Raw genomic sequence first — 23,808 nt, forward strand, 5'->3', positions numbered from 1 at the left:
TGACCAAAGTACGCGCCAGACAAACTATCCGCGACGCTTAGTATAAAAATTCAGGGGGCACTTTGGCTATCTAAAGTGCTGCAAGGCGAAAGCGTTTTCTGGCCACTGTTTGTTTTTATTTACTTTTTATTTTTCATATTTTCGTTTTTTTTATTTTTGCTCCTTTTCTTGATTTTAATGTTTTTTATTTTTATTTCCACATCTTATTTTTATTTTGCATTTATTTTTGTTTATTTTCTTATTTTTATTTTTTCCTTTCCTTGACTTTACTCCTTTTATTTTATTTATGAAGCCCATGCATTCACTAGATGTGCCTTTATTCATGCTGGAACCTTGAGCCTTTTAAGCAGTGACGCCGAAGGCGGACGAATCTGCCGACGCGTCTGTCGGCACTCCTGCCGACGCGTCTGCCAACACTCCTGCCGACGCGTCTGTCGACACGGCTGCAGACGCGTCTGTCGACACTCCTGCCGACGCGTCTGTCGACACAGCTGCCGACGCGTCTGCTAACGACAGTATGAGGCATTAAAGGCTTTCGCCTTAATATCAAGGCGCAAAAAATACCCATACCGTATGCATGCGGGCAAGCGCCACCGTTGTGCAGGCGCCTAATACAGCGTGAGGCTCTATGCTTCAATCAAGTACTTTCTTCATACTATAGCTTAAAGACTAAAGCGTAGAAGTGCACTTTAGGGCAAAGGCCGAAAACAGACAAAATTGCAAAAAAGTGCGGATCTTACCACCGTATACACGGTAATTGGCGCACAGAAACACGCCGAAATAACAAAAGAGAGGAAACGCTGAGGAAAACTGCCGTCTAAAATGTTTGCCGCACTTTACTGTGCCGAGGTTTTGCGTAGCCGCACTTGTTTGCACTTTCAGGGTTATCTTTTTTATTGCTCTAAAAAAACTGGCAGGTGAAGCGCAGCACAGAGGGTGCTGGTGAAATACGGCACAAAAAAAAAAGCTCCTAGACTCTTCCTTTGTTTGCTAAAGTAAAGACGTTCGTTCATTCATTCATTCATTCATTCATTCATTCATTCATTCATTCATTCATTCATTCATTCATTCGAACGAGCAAACTCACCTTACACCTGCTTGTTCTTGTGTTTGGTCTTGAGCCCCTTTTTTTGGTTGCTTTTTTATTTTTGCGTCATGGGTCGATACCTGCACACTGTATAAAATTTTCTTCGTGCGCCGCTACCAGCCACGGGATAGGGCCAGGCCCTGACCGGGCCTCACGCAGAGCTTGCTGGGCCGGGCCACACTTAGTGAAGCGATACTTTAACTGGCCTAACTGACGTTCAGGCCCGCGGGCCCAGACCACAGGCTTCAAAATGAAGCCCGGTCACTACTCTGACTCGCAGTGGAAATTGAATAGTGCTTCGCGACATATTTTCGACTGACTGTTGACAACTTCAGATTTGAAACCATGCGCAAGAGGCGTGGTTAGCAGTCACTCGTCCGAAACTTGATGTCCGAGCTTTGTTGGCTGAAAAATCTTAAATGGTTGCGAAGAGGGCGAGCAGCTGCGCAGAGCCTTCGTTTGTGTAAGATGTAGGAGTTCAACCTCCCTTTGCCCTCTTGCTTTCCTGGGCGAGGCTTCACCTCAGGTGAACGGCATGAGTTTTCCGTGTTAATCTTGCTGTCAATGTGTCTGGTGGGCATTGCACTGACGCACGTTAGCCTGCTTACAAAATAAAATAAAAAAAACAGACGGATTCAGAGGGCTCTGTGTAGCAAGCCCCATGTCACCTCCGAAGGCCAACCGGGTGTGACCGTTGCTCTGTTAGGGCCATACAATAGCTTGTTTCGTCGTGTTTTGATGACCTACCTATGACCGCTAGGAAACCTTCCAGCCATGGCACCATTTAGACAGGCTTAAAATTGTTCCTTCTCTGTATTGTACGACTGCTTGCAGCTGCCGGTTCTTTCATTGACAAGCGTTGTGTTCACTACAAGACTGCAGCAGTCACATAGCTCACCCTTGTACGCCATTTGTCGGTCACCATCCTTTACTAGATCTTTCCGTTTTCTTGTTGTATTAAATTTAATGAATGATTAAATGACCACGTTGGAACAGCCTTGATAATTTTTTTCACCATTTCATTATTTCTAATGACAGAGTTGGCAACGAATAATATTCAGAACTTGGGCGATCATACTTGGAAAATAATGTCGCGAGTGACGAACATGAACATTTGCACTAGATAGCGTGTCGCAAGTCTAACACGGAACTCCTTGACTTTGCTTACTTGTTACAATTTTCAGTTTGGAAAATAGGAAGGCAGGTTCCTAACTTTGAACTACGAATATTTAACTACAAGGGTCAAGCAACCATGGGAGCAAATCGCCATAGATGTATCGCCATACGTAATGTGGATCATGTCGAACATTATGGGGCGCAATTTTGAATATTGAAAAATTGCAAGGCACCCTTAGGAAATATTGAAGTCAATGGTTCCTTCTTCTGATGTGTAACAGGATCTTTCTCTTAACGGGTTTCCATCGATCGCATGTAGCAGTTACGACTTGCACAGAAAACCAATGCAGAACGCTTCTGACAACAGCAAATACCCTAATAGCCAGAAAAAAAAAAAATAAAGACTGCCGTCGGATGGTTGGCGGATACATTGATCGTTACACTGAAATATTACTTTATCTGAAAAAACTGCGTTCCTAAGCAGTTTCGCCCTCAAAAATGCATATGTCCAGAATTGTTGGGTATGGGGATACGCATTCTTTTTGTTTCATGTTTCATTAATGTCTCAGATGACATTAATACTGACATAGAAACATTGTGGCAGGGATTCAAAAACGTTGTGTCATATTGCGTTACTAATTATGTGCCTACCAAGACTAAGAGAATACGCAAACGTAATCCATGGATAACTCGAACCGTAATTCAAGTCAAGCGAAAAGTTCGACGGCTGAAAAAAGTGCAGAAACGCCATCCATCACCAAAAAGAATTGAAAAAATAAACTCGGCCATCACTGATTTAAAAACCAAAATAAAAACAGCTAAAACATTTTACTTTACTAATACGCTGACTCGTTTCTTAAAAGATGCTCCCCAAAAGTTCTGGCGTCACCTGAACCCTAAATCACGAAAAGATAACCAAGCTTCTCCAGAGGAAAACAGAAATATTGCAACCACGCTGAATAACTACTTTACTTCTATTTTCACTACAGACAACGGAATTAAGCCTCGTATTAGTTTTTGCTCAGGAAATAATTTAGAACCCCTTACTGTAACAGAAGCAGGAGTGTTAAACCTCTTATTAAACTTGGACACAAAGAAAGGATCAGGACCTGATGGAATCTCTAATATTTTCTTGCGTAGATATGCCGGATGGGTAGCAAAATATTTAGTAATACTTTTTAACAAGTCATTGTCATCGCACACCATTCCTAAAGAATGGAAACTAGCTAAAGTGACACCTATACACAAAACAGGAAGCATATCAGATCCCTCAAATTTCAGACCAATTTCACTAACAAGCACTGTATGCAAGTTACTAGAGCACATTATCTTAAAGCACATAACAACCTACTTAGAGGAAAATCAAATTTTAACACCTTTTCAGCACGGCTTTCGGAAAGGAGTTTCTACAGTCACACAACTAATCGAACTTACACATGACATATCCTTCGCTATTGATCAGCAGAAACAAATCGATCTCATTTTCTTAGGCTTTTCGAAAGCTTTCGACCGCGTTTCACATTCCAAACTTATTATGAAACTTAATGCAACCCTTGGAGCTGGCCCTATAGTAGATTGGATCGTTGATTATTTGACTGACCGTACTCAATTCGTCGAAATTAACAATGTTAAGTCCGAAACAACTAATGTTACATCCGGCGTGCCACAAGGTAGTGTTCTTGGCCCAGTATTATTTTTAATTTTTATAAACGACTTACCTACTAGTATTTCTCACAATATTAAACTTTTTGCTGATGACTGTGTACTTTACCAGGAAATTAACTGCGTCAATGACCATATAGCTTTAAATAACGCTTTAACAGCAGTGACCAAGTGGTGTGAAGAATGGCAGATGACTATTAATGTTAAAAAATCAGTTGCTTTATCCGTAACCAGAAAGATACACAAATCAAATTTTCAGTACACATTAAACAATATTCCTCTTGATTCGGTGTCCGAATATAAATATTTGGGCATAACACTAACCTCTGACCTCAGATGGGATTCTCATGTTAACAATGTCACATCAACCGCCTTAAAACGGTTATTTTTCATTAATAGACGCCTCAAACTAGCACCATCAGAAACAAAGCTTCTTGCATATAACACATATGTCAGACCAATTCTAGAGTATGCTAATGTTGTTTGGTTTCCTTTCACTCACAAGCTCACTAAACAAATAGAAGCAGTGCAGAGGAAGGCGGTCAGATGTATATTTAATAGACACAGGTTGACAGACTCACCAACAGAACTAATCAAACACGCAGGACTACTAACCCTTCAAAACAGAGCAAAACTAGCGCGCCTTAAAACCATGTACCAACTCGTACACAATCAATTAAAAGTCGCCACTTCAAGATACATATCACAATCACAAACGCGACAAACACGTAATAAACACATACACACTCTAAACGAGTTTTCATTCCGTACTGACACTTTCAAATATTCATACTTCCCTCGTGCTATACGCGAATGGAACACCTTGAACACATCCATTGTTAGTAGTCCATCATTGAATTCCTTTAGCACACGTGTGGAAAATCAACTACTTATATCTTAGTATTTATTGAGTTCATATATGTCATTACCAAGTTATTCCTTCCGTTTGTGTTTTCACTTGTGGTATTATTGTCCGCCAAAATCATGTCACATGCTCCTCACTCTGGTTTATTTGTTATTCGTATCTTCTAATGTATAATCTCCTGTTATATTTTTTATGTACTTTGATTAATTACCATTGCTATTTTTTTTTGTGTGCCTCTGTACTTTGAATGCCCTCCCTGTTACGATCCCTGATGGGATTGACAGTATCGAATAAATAAATAAATAAATAAATAAATAAATAAATAAATAAATAAATAAATAAATAAATGCAATTGAAAAAAAAGGTTCTCTTTTATGTTTGTCACCTGGCGAAGCGTGATAGGCGTGTGACTCAGCAAAGATCTCTATTGGCAAGTTTCAGTACAGCCCGTATCAATTTCTCTCTTACTCCACTGAAAGGTGGGTGTGGCGCCTGACTTTTCAGACACGCGCGAATTCTGATGTGTGCCAAATGTATCAAGCGAAACGACTCCTCATTACACACCAGGATAAAAACGGTAACGCTAACCTGAATTAACCGGTTTCCCCTTTCATACAGAGGCACCAAAAAAAAAAAACGAATGCAAAGAGCTCACGTTGCCATGATAAATGTACAAGCACTCGGCGTTATTCATTGCGATCATTTGCTGCCGTCCGCGAAGACCAAAGAGTGCGCGGATTTCTCGCTGACATCCTCTCGCACAAGAGCTTGCGCGCCGACAGCGACAGCCTCGGAACGCCTTCACGAGCGAGCAGATGCTCCAAGACACGGGTGTCGCCGCAGAATGACGAAGAAGACGATGGTATGAACACATTGCCGCAAATAAACGGGAGGTTGTCTCGTAAAACGCTCTGCAGAGATCAAACGCGTGAGATCAAACACGTCGTCGGGTCGTCGTCCGCATGCGAAAACGCAGAGAAACGGTGCGACGAACAGGCGTGCAGGCTCGGCGTACGCCTTCGATAAGAGCAGGGAGTAATTTCGGGTGCACACACACACTTGCACAAGTAATGCACACACTCTCGATCAACACTTAACCGCGTTAATTGGTCAGTTAAAATCCTGCTGTCCTCGAGGAGTAAGAAGCTACTACTACTGCCCGTAGCTATATCAAGAGCGAAAATATCCACGGGAAGTGCTGGTGCAGAGCACCAAATTATTACCAGGCACTGATACAGCGTAAATCTACGGGCGGAGTGGCTGGAGCTAGCGAGAAATCAACTGAGTTATAGAAAAAATTAAAAAAACGTTGAAGGAAGGAAGGGAAGCATTGGATGAAGGAGGATGGAAGAAAGACAAGCGAGAAACGGCGTAGACAGGAGGGACGGAAGGTAGGGAGGGAGGTCACTAGGTTGTGAAAGAAAGTGAGGAAATGAATGCAACTAAGAGTTAAATGTGGGCTCCATGTGGCATAGGGGCCGTTCGCGACAAGAGCTGCTTGGTAGCATGGTTGGTAGGCATTGGTTTGTATGATGTTGAAAGCGCAGAGACACGGTGCGGTATTGCTGTACAGTTGGACGAATTTTGTTGTCAATGAAAAGAGAGCAACGAGCGTGAGCCGTCGGCTATAGGCCTAGCAGCAAGAGCAGGCGTTGGACTCGAGCGCCTTGCGCTCTTAGACTTCCCTTTAATGCCAAGAAAAGCTGTCTGGTCTACTGTCATCTGCAGCATCTGCTTTTAAAGGAACCACGAACTAAATTACAACAGACATAACAATGACGGGACGGAGGGTGCAACAGAACCTGCGATAGGTTCCTGCGGGCTAGCAGCTGTACCCTTCAGATACAGTAAAAGCTTCACGCTGAAGTGGAAGAGCAGCTACGTGAAGCTACACAGTAGCCGCACAGCGCCGCACTCCTTCGCGGACATCATGAACGCGTTGTTCGGCTAACAACATCCACTGCGTCAATCAAGCTTCGCTATATACATGGCAGCCTAATGCTGAAAGCACCTCACAGCAAGTCACAGCCATTTAGTAACCCTGATTAAGGTCCCAATACGATTGCATAGGAATGCGCGGTCTTCTAGCAAGTGCAATGTATACACATAACGCGATACATTCATCCGAGAAGCCCTCGCATTGTTCGGCGTGGGAAGTCTCATGGCAGGCCGCAGATGGGAAGGCGCACAGACTCCGGAGGTACTGTCCAGCACCACCTCTCACCGTAGGCTTCTGAGGAAAACGCTTTTCCGTCACCGGGAGCCAGGGAGCTTCAATGTTATTCTTGAAATATAAGTGCACTGACGTAGGCTAGTAGACCAACATAGCCGTTGCGGAAGACGAAGTTATCAGTCAGTGGTTCTTAGAGGCGAAGAATGTCAAATGAAGAGTTCATTGGAGGCCTCTTCATGCTGGAGCTTTGGGCGACTAAGACAGACAAAGCAGATAACATCATCGTTGTAAATATATGTGGTCGAGTTCCATTCGGTAACCCGATATAAACGTCGTGCGTACAACCACGCGGCTCATTCTTCGCCCATCCTACGAATGCTTCTTTGGATTCCGGTTCATTTTCTTTACTTGCAAAATATCTCGGCCCACGGCAGCAGAACCAGGTCAGCGGTCAAATTGGTGCTTGCGCATGATCAGTCCTTGTGTGACCGTTGATCCATCTAAACGTTGTGGCCCGGGGTGGCGCGGTCGGGTTGGTCCGCCAGCTTAACGTCGTTTGGAAGCACCTAGGTAGGAGCCTCAACATCAACCATGGAATAAAAATAGTCTTTGGAAACTGGCGACATCACAAAACTTTGAATAGGGTCCCCGTTCCGTACACTTGATCCTGGTGGTTTGGTTTTAGATGACTGCTTTGGTATATATATCTTCACAATAGTTCTTGGAGGATGATTTCGCATCCTGTAGAAAGAAAAAAAAAGTTGGAGAGAAATGTAAATCAGGCTGTAAGAGGTTTACACAAAAAAAAAAGCAAGAGATTTACACAAACATTGTGCTTTGAGCACACGTGGGGAAAATAAGGACTAAAAAAATTGCCGACAATTACGTTCGTTCCTAATGCGAAATTTGAGCGCAGCACATCAGCTGTTTCGGCTTTTCGATAGATTGAGGCAACGAATTCGAGCAAGACATGCATATACGATTATAGACAACTTGTTATTTTTCACATATATTCCTTCCTCAAGAAACACTCCACTAACAGTTCTTGATTGTCATGATGGAAGCTTTGTGGACGGAGAAATGGATATATGCTCAACTTGCTGCACCATTGCCTGGTTCTCAAAGATGAGGTGTATGCAAGTATTTCGCGAGGTTGTCACAGCCGTGCGAGGCGTTACAAACTTATCGGACAAAGGACTTAAGTGCTCAGCAGCAAAATCTGAGCTCTTCTTTGTGCGTTATCCCAGCACCCGGAAACCCCCGACATCTCCAAATATCCGCCTCACTGTTAACAACTTTCTCGTGCCTACGGTCGACACCATCCGAATTCTTGGCCTCCACCTTCAAGCCAACGGAGCCAACACCAACACAATACAACGCTTGCATCGATACACACAGCAGACAGCCCGTCTCATACGGCGCATTTCCAACAAGCGGGCAGGCATGAAGGAGGCGAATCTCCTTCGTCTCTTTCAAGCATTTGTAGTAAGTCGTATTGCTTACACTGCTCCATATTTACGTCTCACGCTCACGGAGAAGCACCGCCTGGATTGCCTTATCCGCAGCGGCGTCAAAACAGCCCTTGGTCTTCCTCTCTCTACTCCCAACGACAAGCTCCTCGCCCTTGGTGTCTCCAACACGGTTGACGAGCTCATTGAGGCGGCCCTCCTGGCCCAGCGCCAACGCCTCTCCCTAACTTCCGCAGGCCGCTCTACCCTCGAACGACTTCGCATCGCTCCCTTCCGTCTGCCATCTTCGGTGGTCAATCTCCCACCTGCCATCAGGGCCAACATCAAGACTCTCCCTCTCCCCCGCAACATGCATCCAACTCATCATCAAGATCGCAGAGAAGCTCGGGCCGTGTCACTCCAGCAGCGATATGCTGGCCGACTTGACGTGCTTTACACAGACGCGGCAGACCATCCTACTCGGACTGCTGCAACAGCGGTTGCCACAGATGAGAACATGACTCTCCATGCCTCCTGCTCCGTACGCACTTCACATATCACTACAGCGGAGGAAGTAGCTATTGCTCTCGCGCTGTCCACTTCTAAAGCTAGAGTAGTCATAAGTGACTCACAGCGCGCCATTCTTAATTTTACTCATGGCCGTATTTCAGTCGAAGCGTTTCGCGTGCTCGTATCAAATCCTCCTAAACACCTGACCCTACTGATATGGGCTCCAGCCCACATGGGTCTGAAGGGTAATGAGGGAGCACATGAGCTAGCTCGAGGGCTCACTTTCCGAGCAGCTTATCACCCCGCCCCCAACATGCCTGCCTTGGTCAGGAAGGACACCATAATCACTTCACGCGATCTGCTCCAGCACTATCGTCTTTCTCGCCAACTCTATCCAGGTCCGCACCAAGAACTTACAAAGACAGAGGCCGTCACATGGCGCCAACTCCAGACGGACACTTTCCCCAATCCCAAAAGATTCCATAATATATTTCCTGAACGGTATATGCCGATGTGTAAACACTGCAGTATCCCAGCAGACCTCCTTCATATGGTCTGGACTTGTCCACGACAACACATGCCAACACCCACACAACATACCTGGGAGGCTCGTCTACGCAGCTCTACCCTAGACGACCAACGAACGCTCATCGGTCTCGCTCTAGAGGCTGCCAGATTCCAAGGAGTCTTGGCCGACCCCTAGATCTGGGCCTTCGGCCCCTTGACTGTTTTCATAAATGTTTACCAACCAACCAAAAAGGCGTTACAAGCGAGAGGAACGGAATGCTCTCCCATACGAGTGGTAAGGAATTCCTCTTTGCTTGTCTTTATATCTACATTAAAGTCCCAACTCACCCTGCCCCCCTGGCAGGTCAACGGTTGATCGCGAGTTCGCTCGCCGTTGTCAGAGCTAACGCATACGGCTAGCTCACATCTCTCCCTCATCACCCCACGTACCTATAAGCGCGATTTAGGCGCCCACTGACCCAGGGAGCCAGTTATGCGCACTTTCCTTAAAATGATCAGAGTGTAAAGCGTTCTCGACGACAACGCCAATAACAAATTGATCACCGACGGCCATGGCTTCAGCGCCGCGTTTCTGCTACAACGTTGTCAATGCCTGCAGCCCACATCTCTCTCTCATTACCCCACGTACCTATAAGCGCGATTTAGGCGTCCACTGTCCCAGGAAGCCAGTTATGCGCATTTCCTTTACTTAAAATGATCGGAGTGTAAAACGTTGTCAACGCCAACGCCAATGAACACAACGAACGCCGAAGACCTATGGTTTCACCGCCGGGTTTGTCACAACGTTACCAATGTCAACGCATGCAGCGCAGATCTATCACTACCGCCACGCAGCTTAAAGCACGGTTGAGGTGCCCACTATTCCAAGAGGGCAGTTATGCGCCTTCCCTCTGGTTCAGGTGTCCACCGAGATGTGTGAGACATATAGTGCAATATTTACTTTCCTCAAAAATAAATTACCCATTTTGCCCTCTGCTTTCCAAGCTCCCGCTCCATTGGTTTCGCAGCTTAAAGCTGCGAGTAAGGTGTCCACTGCTGGTTACAACAGACAACGGCGACGGCGACGCCACGAAACGCAGAAACGGGCGCCAACGAGCTGCGCTCTAAATTTGAGGGACACGAGCTCACTTTGGGTGTGATGCGGTAGGCTCTCTCTTCGGTCACTTGGCGGTGCAATGGTGCATCTTTTAGCAGACATTGACATGCTTGTTGCCATCACATGCTGCCTTTTTACATCATCGTTGAAATTAGTTGGGGACGCTAATTACTGGTCATTATTCACCAAGTTCATGGTTTAAGGGGGTTGAGGCACAGTGCAAGGGTATCTAGAATTTCTCCTCCATCGAAATGCGACCGGCGCAGTCGGGATCGAAATAAATAAGTGTTCCTGTAATGCCATTAGCCTACTGTGCGCAGTGAGATGCATGCACAAGGTCTCCGTTTATCTCGCGCACTGAACGAACGTTCATCAGTGATGTAGAAGTAGCGTCGCGTAGCCCCGGTCGGTAAGGACAGTTCATATAGAGTCTTACTATTACCTAGAGGGAAAGCTGGCGGCGCTGCACTTCAGCCACCATGGACGCTCAAAGCATCATGCGGCGGTGAGCTACTTGTTGAAGAACGGTTGAAGTTTTTCGGGAACATAGAGTGGCACTACTAAGACGTTTCATTCCGAAAACGTTGTTCGTGTGTGCGCAGACGACTTTCGCACGAACGCAGTGTGCAAAAACCGTAGTAGTAAAAACACATAGACACACGACGTCAACAAAAGGTTTCACTTTTCCGAAATGCCATTAAAAAACCTCTTAAAGTATCTAAGCAACAACATTTTTTTTGAAAACATATTTACTTTTAAAAATGCGCCTGTTAATTACGAAACATTAGCTTTTGTAGTGTTCATTACTTGGCCAATAGGAAAGCTAGCCATGTCATATTTTGGGAAACTTTGCATTTACATGATTTTGTGCTCGTTTGTTGCAATTTACAGGCAGGATATTGAATGTTAGGACAATCGTAGTTATCTAACAGCTTTATTTTTTTTATAATTTTTTGGCCAATAGTTGTAGTTCGGTAGTCGGTAGCTCAGCGCCCCATGATAACCATGATGCTTTCAGCGCCCATGGTGGCTGAAGTGGTCTCGAGGGGCCTCCATGCAAACTCCCATAGACGGGTTGCCAGCTTTCCCTCTAGGTAATAGTAAGAATTGCTTCAGTCGCGTTCCGCCAGATGGCAGCGCCGTCGGCGCGCCACGCCGGGCAGCGGCGCCGAGCAGTTTGCTCTGTCTACGACAGAAGGCGCCAGGAGGAGTTCCGCTACTTCCGGCTTTTGAAGCCGGCGTTAGCAGCATTGGCGCGCAGTGCATCGATGGCATTCGAATGATATTGGTTAAGCAATTAGCCTAATTTCTAGTCAGACCACAGAAATAAAAAAATTACGAGGAACTTTAGCGGCTAAATTGGTGAAAGGCGGAAGCCTAAGTGCTGCATTCTGCTACGCGATTGTTCACTTCACATTCTGGTGGTGCATTAATTAACTCCCAATTAATGACGCTTATTCTTTGCCTTTAGGAGTGGAACGCGACAGCGTATTGTAGCGCTGCCAAGGAGTCCACAGAAAGCCACCACCCGTTCGGCCCGATGCGTTGCCCTTTGAATGCAACGCTTTTTGAGGAAAGGAAATGGCGCTGTAATTCTCTGTCATCTCGGTGGACACCTAAACCACACCGTACAGGAAGGGAGGAAGGGGAGTGAAAGAAGATAGAAGGGCCGTAATGAAGAAAATGAAAATTGTATTTGAGGAAAGGAAATTACGCAGTAACTGCCTCACATAAATCGGTGGACACCAGTAGAAAATTGTATTTGAGGAAAGGAAGTTGCGCAGTAACTGTCTCGCATATTTCGGTGGACACCCGTCAAAATTCGCGCACAGTGACGTCACGACCATTTCGACCAATCTGAAACGCGGACAAATTTGCTAACACGTTTTGGTCACGACAGCATGAGCCATTAAAGGCTTTCGCCTTAAAAACACCGAGTATGAAATTGGTCGAGTTGGGGAATCGAACCAGGGTCTCCGGAGTGCGAGACGAGCACGCCAGCCGCTCCGCCATGCCAGCTCGATGGTTTGGAATGAATAAAGGCGTGTCTAGTGAATACGGTGTCTTCGTTCACTGCCATCTTCCTCCCTTCCCGTTGCGGCGAGGATCAGGTGTCCACCGAGATACACGAGACATCTCCTTACCTCAAAAACCAATTTGCCAACGAGCAAGGCGTGCAGCCGAACGGGCGATGGCGTTCTGTGTAGGGGTGTGCGAATATCAAAATTTTCGAATACGAATCGAATACGAATACTTAGTTCCGAATATCGAATCGAATATCGAATAATCAAGGACAGACGCATTTAATCACTACAAAACATTTATTTCGGCACCCAAGAACATCACAGTTCAACTATCGATGATTAAATGAACACAAAAGGTGTGTGTGGCTGCACAAAATGTATCAAAGTCTCGAACATTATTCTTAGAAGAGTGGAAATATCAGAGATGGCTAGTACACAGCATTCATTAAGGCTAGCTTGCCATCAGCACAAAAGCGCGTTGCTGGGATGACGTAAAAGGTTGTCGTGAAGGAAAACCGGCTGCACCACATGGTCAGACAGAAGTAGTTCCCTTCTAACTGAAACGACTCCTCCAGCCAGAGAAAATGCCCTCTCACTTGGCACTGACCTGGCACGTATTGCTAGGTACTTCGTGCACAGCTCTGACTATACCAGCTTCAGAAAATGCCCTCTCACTTGGCACTGACCTGGCACGTATTGCGAGGTACTTCGTGCACAGCTCTGACTATACCAGCTTCAGAAAATGCCCTATGACTTGGCACTGACCTGGCACGTATTGCGAGGTACTTCGTGCACAGCTCTGACTATACCAGCTTCAGAAAATGCCCTCTCACTTGGCACTGACCTGGCACGTATTGCGAGGTACTTCGTGCACAGCTCTGACTATACCAGCTTCAGAAAATGCCCTCTCACTTGGCACTGACCTGGCACGTATTGCGGGGTTCTTCGTGCACAGCTCTGACTATACCAGCTTCAGAAAGTGCCCTCTCACTTGGCACTGACCTGGCACGTATTGCGAGGTACTTCGTGCACAGCTCTGACTATACCAGCTTCAGAAAATGCCCTCTCACTTGGCACTGACCTGGCACGTATTGCGAGGTACTTCGTGCACAGCTCTGACTATACCAGCTTCAGAAAATGCCCTATGACTTGGCACTGACCTGGCACGTATTGCGAGGTACTTCGTGCACAGCTCTGACTATACCAGCTTCAGAAGGTTCCCTCTCACTTGGCACTGACCTGGCACGTATTGCGAGGTACTTCGTGCACAGCTCTGACTATACCAGCTTCAGAAAATGCCCTCTCACTTGGCACTGACCTGGCACGTATTGCGAGGTACTTCGTGCACAGCTCTGACTATACCAGCTTCAGAAAATGCCCTATGACTTGGCACTGACCTGGCACGTATTGCGAGGTACTCCGTGCACAGCTCTGACTATACCAGCTTCAGAAAATGCCCTCTCACTTGGCACTGACCTGGCACGTACTGCGAGGTACTTCGTGCACAGCTCTGACTATACCAGCTTCAGAAAATGCCCTCTCACTTGGCACTGACCTGGCACGTATTGCGAGGTACTTCGTGCACAGCTCTGACTATACCAGCTTCAGAAAGTGCCCTCTCACTTGGCACTGACCTGGCACGTATTGCGAGGTACTTCGTGCACAGCTCTGACTATACCAGCTTCGCAGATATAGCCACAAAAAAGCTCACCAGCGCAGTCAGCTACGGCATGGCCCTTGGAGGAAGAAAGAATTTTCCTTCCGTGTAGGCGCCGCCATGTTGTTATATATCTGTCGATAGGGCTTGCGGACCGAAATGCACGCCGGTGCTCACAGTGAATATTCGGCTAGATACGAATATTCGCGTTGGGTCGAATATTCGAAACAACACGAATACTTGGATTTCGAATCGAATTCGAATACTAAAAATATAATATTCGAAATATATTCGAAAATTTCGAATATTCGCACACCCCTAGTTCTGTGGACTCCCTGATAGCGCGGCGGGATGGTCACGCGACCAAATATGGCGGTGCCCATGCTCCCGCGCTGTAAAGCGTCTATCAATGCGCGTTTGCCATGGCGTGAATGCTTTGCTGTGCAGTCCTCTAAGGAGAAGTGGCAGCGACAGGGAGAAGCGAGAAAGCGACAGCGTGCACAAGAGACGCCAGAGCAGCGTGAAGATCACCTTTCAAAGCGTTTTACGCGCTCTCTCCCCGGGCTATCTTCCTGTCCTTGGAAGCCTACTCCCAATCAGGCAATCTGGCCCTTACATTCAAACACATCACCGATTACTACAAGGAGGAGCACCGGCGCTACCCGGTCCCTTGTAAGAGACTGGATCGCGCTAACGAGCGTTTCCTCATCAAAATTCTCACTAACACTGTACTGTGTTTTGAAGGAACCAAGTTCCGCTATAAAAAAGACAGCCACAGGAAAAAGACAAGAAGACAGACAGAGCGCAAACTATCAAATGAGTTTATTTGTGTCAAAGTGCCTTATGTAGTCAATCACAGCAAAAGAACAAGGGGATTGAGAGAGGGGGTACAGCCAATCAACTCCTGGTCAACAACAGGTGCGCAGAAAATAGTTTTCCTTATTGTACAGTTTGGCAGAAGTGTCGCTTACACATTTATCACCGTTTTCTGCACACCTGTTGTTGACCAGGACTTGATTGGCTGTATCCCCTCTCTCATTCCCCTTGTTCTTTTGCTGTGATTCTGACTATATAAGGCACTTTCAAACAAATAAACTCAGTTGATAGTTTGCGCTCTGTCTGTCTTCTTTGCTTTTTCCTGTGGCTGTTCTTTTTTATAGCGCAACTTGATTCCTTCAAAGCAATGCACCAACTTGCCCAACAAGAAGTTCTTCCAAACTGAACTGTGCCCGGCGGTACTTAAACACTTCCACACATCCTTTGATGGCACGTGCGAGTTCTGTGGGGAGGTGGCTGACACCTTGCACGTGGTTTGGGCGTGTCAGTCAAACCCATCTATCCCCCTAAACCCCAACCCCACCAGAGAGGACTGGGACGCGGCCCTGCTCGGCTGTCAGGACCTAAAGACCCAAAAGGCCTTGGTTCACCGGACGCGGGCGGCGTTGCTTGCCAATGGGGCACCGGAATAGGGGCTCCACCTAGTATTGTTAGGGGAAAGGGCCAATAGGGCCTACTCCAATCACCTCTCTGTAAAAATTTAATACACTATAAATATTGTTCACCACCACTAAGGATGCAGCTCTGCGACAACGTTCTACATCGCAGAGTGGTTCCACGTCATCGGTCACCGATGAATCTCAACACCTGACTGCTCGGTAACGCCGCAATGCTACCAGAAAGTAACGTGCCGAATAATCGCCAGAAGAACGCGCGCACCATTGCTAACGCAATTTACCCGGTTTAACCAGAGCCAAGCCACTGCCAATTTTTTTCTCTTGAGAAAAACTGCTTTTCTACGTCACTATGCTCTCGACCAATCACGATTTTCCAATCACGCGGACGGTTTCCGCCGAACGGGACATTTAATGCTGTCTCGTTAAAATGGTTGCTTTCGTTTGTTTATTGGGGTTTAACCAATACCTCCTAGAAAGACTTTCTAGGAGGTATTGGTTTAACGCCCCAGAGTGACTCAGACTATGAGAGACGCCATAGTGCAGGACTCCGGAAATTTCGGGAAGCTCCGCAGTTGCGATCAAGTCGTCCTTATGAAACAAATTAAGTTGTTTTTTGCTCGCAGCTGAGTCAGAAAAGAAACAATCAGGAAATTTCATCACATGTTTTAATAAAAAAGTAGACAAAAATTCTGCGCATAATAGCACCTAATGTGAACCATTCATAGAGCAAATCTTTCTAGAGTAAAAAACTGGTCCAGCCGAAGCTTCAACGCAGTCATAGTCACAGACGCCGCCGTAGCATTTCCGCGATGTCACACGTAACGTTTTGGTAATGCGCAATTCAATTTTCGCTAATATCTAGCGATATTACAACATTGCCTAAATACCGCTGCTATTAATCTGGCTTAGAAATAGAATAAAGTAAGATACGCTGCGGTCGATCTTATCTGACCCTCCGCAATAGCTGGTCGATTAATTTTCTGCGCGGGTACAGCATGACGGACATTATTACAGTGCTCTGTAAACATGCATATATGGTTACGGGAAAGAACGGTCTGTCTACGTCGCCAGAGTATCGTGCTCTGATATCCAATATTGCTAATATCCAATATTTGCCAAGTCCTGCCTGTACACAATTTTGTTTGCCGGTGGACGCTCGTTTCCTAATTTTCCGAACAAAGCCACGCTGCGCTGCGAAGGGGACAATCCTCCAGGGGCCGGCTGAAGAGAAGGACGCTCACTTTTCAGTACAGAGGCCGACCGCGGCCCCGCGGCGAATGGTAGTAGATGCCTCCTTGGCCGTCCGGCGACACGATCCAACCGTGCACGGAAGCCCTTGGTATCGCCGAGCCCCTGCCGGCGGCCTGATACGATGCCTCATCCGCGTATGGGTCGTAGTTAGTGGCCACCTGCATCGTCTCTAGCAGCGTCCGCAACTGGTTGATTGCGGCGATGTCTTCGGGAGACGTGGCTAGCTGTTCCTCCTCGCTGTCTCTCATCGATGGCTGGGGATGAACTGGGGCCACCAGTGTCGGCTGGATGGGCTGCTGTGGGAGCAGGCGTACTGTGCTCTTGCTACGGTCCACCTCCCCTTTGTCGCTGCGCATCGCGTCCATGGCTGTGGCGGCGCTGGGCGCAACGCCGCATGCCGAAGCGGAGTCGACCACTTGCTTGGGAGAGGACGCACAGTCTGCGGTTTTATTCGAGGAGGACGCACAACCTTCGTCTTTGTTCGGTCCCTTGTCTTCTTCTTGACTTGTCTCCCCGCTAGCACCTTTGTACTGCTTCAGCAGTTCGGCGTAGTACGCCTTCTTTTCAGAATGGCTCATGCTGTTCACCTCGCGAAAGACTGGCTGCTGTGGGGACGCCAGTGGCACATATCCCGGCTGGCCAGGGACGATGTCGGGTTCCCAGTTCTCGTCAGGCGGCGGCAGCTGAGGCTCCCCTGTCACGCGCTGGCTGCCACTGATCCTGCTCGTGCAGAAGCGCATGTGGTTGGCCCGCTGCGTTCGAAGCACCTGGTGTGACGGGTCGAACGGGCATCGCACCATGTCCTCGGGGCCCCACAGCCTCCATTCATCGGTGACTAACGGTATGCTCTTCTTCTTGGGCCCCGAGTCCATGGTTGGTGGCTGCGCTGGCCTTTGCTGCAAGTGCCGCGTGTTTCAGATGACCGCGGCTGCGATGATCTGGGCTGCGACGACCGAGGCTGCGATGACCGAGGCTGCGATGATGAGCGAGCGAGTCCCACCGCTGCAACCGAAAATATGTAGCGGGGAGAAAACCACCCTTGGGACCGAAGAGCAACCGAAGCACCGACCGGCGTCGCTCAATCATTTTCTTCTTCTGCGCGTGCTCGCTCCCTCGCGCTCCCTCCGCGCCTCCTCTTCTTCTGCACACGGTACTCAGCCGGCGAAGGCCGTGGCCGTACGCCGTGCGTTCTTTCCCATATCAAAATGTAAGCATGCATATATGAGGCCCCGCATATGGCCTTGCGGTATTGACAAGTAAACCCCGTGTTTTTAGTAATTCATTGAGCTGTAAAGGAGCACAGACGCCTAATTTTAGTTGAACGGGAAAAAGCGTATTTCTGAGTCCAATTCCTTTTTTGCGCTACTCTTTTACCCTTGTAATATGAACATTTAGTTGCATGTTTTCTTCTTTTAAATGATGCGCTAAACTTTAGTACACATGTTTCACCACGTGGTATTCGCCTACGACCACAATTGAATTTCTTCTCTCAATCTGTTTCGGCTTCGGATTCGTCAAGCGAACGATAGCTACGACAGCCCGGAATACATGGAGCGTTTTTGAGGCGATTTTCGCACGACGGCGCAGATTTGACGCCCAGCGTCGAGAAAAATTCAGGGGGCACTTTCGCTCTCTCAAGTGCTGCAAGCCGAGAGTGTTTCCTGGGCACTATTTATTTCTATTTACTTTCTAGTTCTCATGATTTGTTTTTATTTATTTTTTGCTCGTTTTCTTGTTTATTTTTAATTTTTATTTTCAGATCTTATTTTTATTTACTTTTTATTTTCGTTTATTTTCATATTTTTATTTTTTATTTTCCTTTTCTTGACCTTACTCCTTTAATTTATGAAGCCCATGCATTCAGTAGATGCGCCTGTATTCATGCTGGAACCTTGAGCCTTTTAAGCAGTGACGCCGAAAGGCGGACGAATCTGCCGACGCGTCTGTCGACACGGCTGCCGACGCGTCTGTCGACACGCCTGCCGACGCGTCTGTCGACACGCCTGCCGACGCGTCTGCTAACGACAGTATGAGGCATTAAAGGCTTTCGCCTTAATAACACCCGCCGCCGCCGATCAGGACCGGCTAGATTTTGACGTGCGGTGTCCGGTGAGACTGGAACATGACCGCCATGGCCGACGAGCGACGCAGTGTTTTTGGCACGGAAATGTTATTTTCGTGAAAAAAAAAAAAAAAAACGCTTCATCAGACTTGAAATGTCGCTTTTGTTGGAGAACGCGGCCCAATCTTGGATAATGCCTGCGCTTCCTCTATGAAGCGAATGTGTCGAAGACAACCGCAGTCGCTGGTGTCCGCGCCTGAGCGGGCGTCCAAAGGTACGCGACGGCACGCATTCGGGCTCGCAAATCTTTATAGATACTTAAGCGCGCGTGCTAAAATTTGTACAATGGTGTCGAAGTGAAACTTTCCTGATTTTAAGAGTGGCCAGCGTCGTTGTTCTCACATACCTCCTTGCACAGTGGTGTTTGCCACAATGTCGTCGAAAAAACGTCGCATGTATCCCGGGGTTTAACCCCGGGGTACATGCGTTTAGGTCACGTGAGGCATGGAAAAAATTGGCAGGGGCTTTTCTTTCGTTAAGCCTGGTAGGTTGCGAAAGCGAGCGCAGCGCCTCTAAAGGCGCAAGGAACGCGGCGCGCCGTGTCTAAAGAAAGAACGCAGTGTGCCGCGTCTACAGGTCACGCGCGGCTATCGGCAGCCGCTGCGCGACGACTGCAATTGGTAGCCCCTCTCTCACACTGGTATGACGTCACGTTATGACGTCACTAGACATGGCATGACGTCAGAGTTCATTCTAAATGTCACGCGTGGCTACAGGCCGCCGCTGCGCGACGACTCGACATGGTAGCCCATCTCTCAAGCTTCTATGACGTCACGCTATGACGTCACTAGACATGGCATGATATCCGAGTTCATACTAAATGTCACGCGTGGCTACCGGCCGCCGCTGCGCGACGACTCGACATGGTAGCCCATCTCTCAGCCTTGTATGACGTCCCGCTATGACGTCACTAGACGGGGCTTGACGTCATAGGTCATTCTAAATGTCACGCGTGGCTACTAGCCACCGCTGCGCGACGACTGGACTTGGTAGCCCATCATCATCATCAAAACGTTTATTTCCACCGAAATGAGACTCCTTTTTGGACCCCCCGGCACGCAGGCCTAAGGGAGCCAGCCCTACTTAGGAGCCTCGCAAACTAAGGTCTGGTGAAGACACATTGTCTCTTCACGGCCTCAGCCGCCAGGCGGGTGGCTTGTTGCTGCTTAACGGGGTCCTCGCTCCGCAGCAAGGTCTCCCAGGCTTCTCTATCTTCTATATTTTGCTCGGCGCCCGGGCTTCCAGCACATTCCCATATGACATGGTCGAGAGTGCCCCTCTCCCCACACGTTATACAATATTGGTCTTTCTCCTCTTTGGAGATTGTTATGTATACCCAGAAGGGGCTTATATGATTCCCCCCTTGCAATCTTCTCCACGCAATTGCCTCCTCTTTTGCGAGGGAACGGTCGGGCGGCGGATAGACCCTCCTGCTCAGCTTATAATGTTCCGTGATCTCGTGGTATGAAATTAGGCTATCTTTCATGTCTATGCGGGAGGGCTGCTCTGCGGCCGCCCGGTGATAGAGAGCTCGGGCAAGCTCGTGTGCAGCCTCATTTCCTGCAATAGACTCATGCGCTGGGATCCATATTATCTCTATGTTACGTTATATCGGCCTCGCCTCGAGGACGTGTTTGGCCTCTTCCGAGATTCTTCCTTTCGCGAAGTTTCTTACTGCAGTTTTGCTGTCACTTAAAATCGTCGTGGCCTTGGTACCGACGCAAGCGAGCGCTATCGCCAACTCTTCCGCCGCATTGGCATCTCTCGTGCGGCTCGAAGCCGCTACCGTTGGTACTCCTGCCCCGTCGACCACAGCGGATACAGCCGCCCCGTGCTGTCCGCACGCCGCGTCTACGTACGCCACCTGGTCTGCCGGTCGCTCCTTCATCTTCCTCTCGTAGGCCTTAGCCCTATGTTCTCGCCTTTCCTTGTTATACACGGGGTGCATGTTCCGCGGCATAGGTGGGACGCATATCTTGGCCCTGATTCCTGCCGGGATGTTTACCATCTTGTGCGTGCTACTTTCTGGCCGGATTCCTACCCATTCGAGTATTGTCCTGCCCGTTTCAGACTGGCCGAGCCGTTCTAATTGGGATATCCTCACCCCCTCTGCCAGCTCAATCCATCTGTTGTGTACCCCCATTTTTTCAAGCCGCTCCGTCGACGTAGATATCGGAAGTCCCAGAGCTCGCTTGGCGCATTTCCTCAATATTCTATCTACCTTCTCTATTTCTGCCTTGTTCATGTTTAGGTACGGCGTCGCGTAGCAGATCCGACTTATTACGTACGCCTGCGACATTCTCAGGAGATTCCTTTCTTTTAGTCCTCGCCCTTTTACCGCTACCCTCCTGAATATGCCTACCACTTGGTCTGCATATGTCGCTAATTTCTTTATGGTATTGCTGTTGTTGCCTTTCTTGTTGATAAACATGCCTAGGATCCTAATTTCCTCGACCCTGGGCACCTCCAGGCCTCCCACCACCACTTTAATTTCTACGTCTCTCTTGTTCCTGCTGTTGCTATTGTACACGAAGAGCTCCGACTTCTGCAGTGAGCACGCCAGGCCTCTTTCGGCCGCGTACTTCACCACTACGTCTGCTGCCCTTTGAAGACTCCACTCAATTTCCGCGTCGCTTCCGTTATTCATCCACATGTTTATGTCGTCCGCGTACATGTTGAATTTTAGATCAGGGATCTTGTTCAGCATGGCCGGGAGACCTCTCATCGCTATGTTGAATAAGAAGGGGGACAGTACGGCGCCTTGCGGGGTACCTTTGCTGCCCAGCCTTATGCCGGGGGACTCTGCGTCGTGGAATTTAATCACCGCCTTCCTCCCTTGGAGAAAGTCCTTGATGTAGTCGTATGTTCTCTTGCCCACGTTTACCTCCTCCAGACCTCTGAGCACCGCCTTGTGTCGGACGTTGTCGAAGGCCTTCGTGAGGTCAAGACCTAGGATCACCTTGGCATCTAATCCTTTCTTGTCTACAATGTCATGTTTAAGTCTGAGCATTACATCCTGCGTGCTGAGCTTAGGTCTAAAGCCCACCATCTCGTGCGGCCATAGGTTTCCATCTTCCATGTATCTCGTTAACCTCGTTTGCACTACGTGCTCCATGAGTTTCCCCACGCAAGACGTTAGCGAGATCGGTCTTAGGTTTTCCAATTTTGGTTCTTTTCCCGGCTTGGGGATGAGAACAACCTCTGCCTGCTTCCATTCCTCTGGCAATTTACCTTCCGTCCATACTTTGTTCATGTACCGCGCAATTGCATCTATCGAGTCGTTGTCTAGATTCCTGAGCATGACATTGGATATTTTATCCGGGCCAGGGGCCGAGCGATTTTTTAGCTCAGCGATAGCTGCTCTGATCTCCGCTACCGTAATGTCCGCGTCTAGATCTTCATTTTCCGCTCCTCCATATTCTGCCTGTCGTACTTCTGTCGCGTCCCCTATGTAAATGTCCCTGGGCCTGTCCATCAGCTGTTTGTCCGTCCCCTGGAAAGCGTGTCTCGCTTTCACTTGGTTAGCGCTCGCTGCCTGTTTAGATTTTCCCGGGTCGAGGAGATGCCGCAATATATTCCACGTCTTTGCTAGGCTCATGCCCCTTTCCATTTCGTCGCACCTGGCGTACCAATTTTGCTCGTTTAGTTTAATAGCATACGTTTCCATTTCCTTGGTGTGTCTGGCTAACCAACGCCTTAAATTTCGGTTCCATTTTTGAGACTTGAGTCTCTTCTCGAGCCTTTCTTTCTCCTTCCACATGCTCATTAGCTTGCTATCCATTGTCTCCGGTGCATCTTCCCATTCAGCTACTGCTTCCGCGTGCCTGGCATCTTCCCTCAGCTGTTTTGTCCAGTCTCCTATGTCTCCAATTTCCTTAGCTTTGTGGCTTCTGCGAATCTCCCGGAATTTGTCCCATTCCACTATTCTCGCCTGTTTGAGTTTCCGTAGCTTGATTCCTTCTCCCAACTTCGTAGCTACGATGAAGTGGTCACTACCCAGATTTTCTCTGGTGTTTGCCCATTCTACCCTGCCTGCATTTTTACTGAAGGTGAGGTCCGGCGCGGTGTCTCTACTTACACTGCTACCTACTCTAGTGGGCGCACATGGGTCGGTATGCAAGGTAAGTCCGAGATTTTGGGACTCCTCAAGGAGATGTCTGCCCTTCGGATCTTGCCTCGCGTACCCCCATTCCTGGTGTGCCGCGTTAAAGTCCCCCACGATCACCAACGGGCTCTGGCCGGCCAGTTTGATGGCTTTTCTAAATATCGTTCCGAATTTCATTTTCTTCTGCTTCGGGTTGCTGTAGATGTTAAGCAGAAATATGCTTTTTGCTCTCTTGCGTCCCGTAATCATTTCTAGCATTACCGCTTCTATGTCCCCCGTACTCACTTCGTGCTCTAGGGTTGCTATATTCCTTTTCACCAGCGTGGCCACCCTGCATTTTTCACCCCTATCGCTATAGAAACTTTGGTATCCGGCCAGTTTTACCTGATTTCCCCCAGTTTCCTGCAGCGCTAGTAGCCCATCTCTCATCCTGGTATGACGTCAGAGGTCATTCTAAAGGTCAAACGTGGCTACCGGCCGCCGCTACGCGAAAGGCCGTTCATGAGCGTAGTATTGCTTTCGCAATAAAATGCACCTCAACCGCCCATACGTCGTTTGTTGTCATTGCAGCTCTTGAAGCAGGCTTGCTTAAGAATTGTTGTGAATTAAAACAACGCATACGTGGTTATATTGCGGTTCCAAAAGTTGCTCAGGGGCAGGGAGGAAAGCTTGGCTGTTCGTCCGCGACAATGACTTGTACGCATTCTAGG

General features: G+C 48.0%; 1 protein-coding gene across 1 annotated transcript; it reads right to left on the reverse strand.

Moving 5' to 3' along the window:
• Window positions 1-7,291: 7,291 nt before the first annotated feature.
• On the reverse strand, window positions 7,292-19,325 carry LOC149342389 (uncharacterized). Its single transcript, XM_089544663.1, has 2 exons — window positions 16,862-19,325; window positions 7,292-7,644 (listed from the first exon to the last, which is right to left on the reverse strand). The coding sequence occupies exon 1, from the start codon at window positions 17,741-17,743 to the stop codon at window positions 16,865-16,867; it is 879 nt and encodes a 292-aa protein (XP_089400789.1). The 5' UTR covers window positions 17,744-19,325; the 3' UTR covers window positions 7,292-7,644; window positions 16,862-16,864.
• Window positions 19,326-23,808: the final 4,483 nt, after the last annotated feature.

The sequence above is a fragment of the Amblyomma mixtum genome, chromosome 5, assembly GCF_055824585.1.
Source record: "Amblyomma mixtum isolate Tamu chromosome 5, ASM5582458v1, whole genome shotgun sequence".
NCBI lineage: Eukaryota > Metazoa > Arthropoda > Arachnida > Ixodida > Ixodidae > Amblyomma > Amblyomma mixtum.

What these genes read in the sequence shown, in the direction of transcription:
- LOC149342389 (XM_089544663.1), bottom strand. Translation starts at nt 17,743, where the DNA reads ATGGACTCGGGGCCCAAGAAGAAGAGCATACCGTTAGTCACCGATGAA.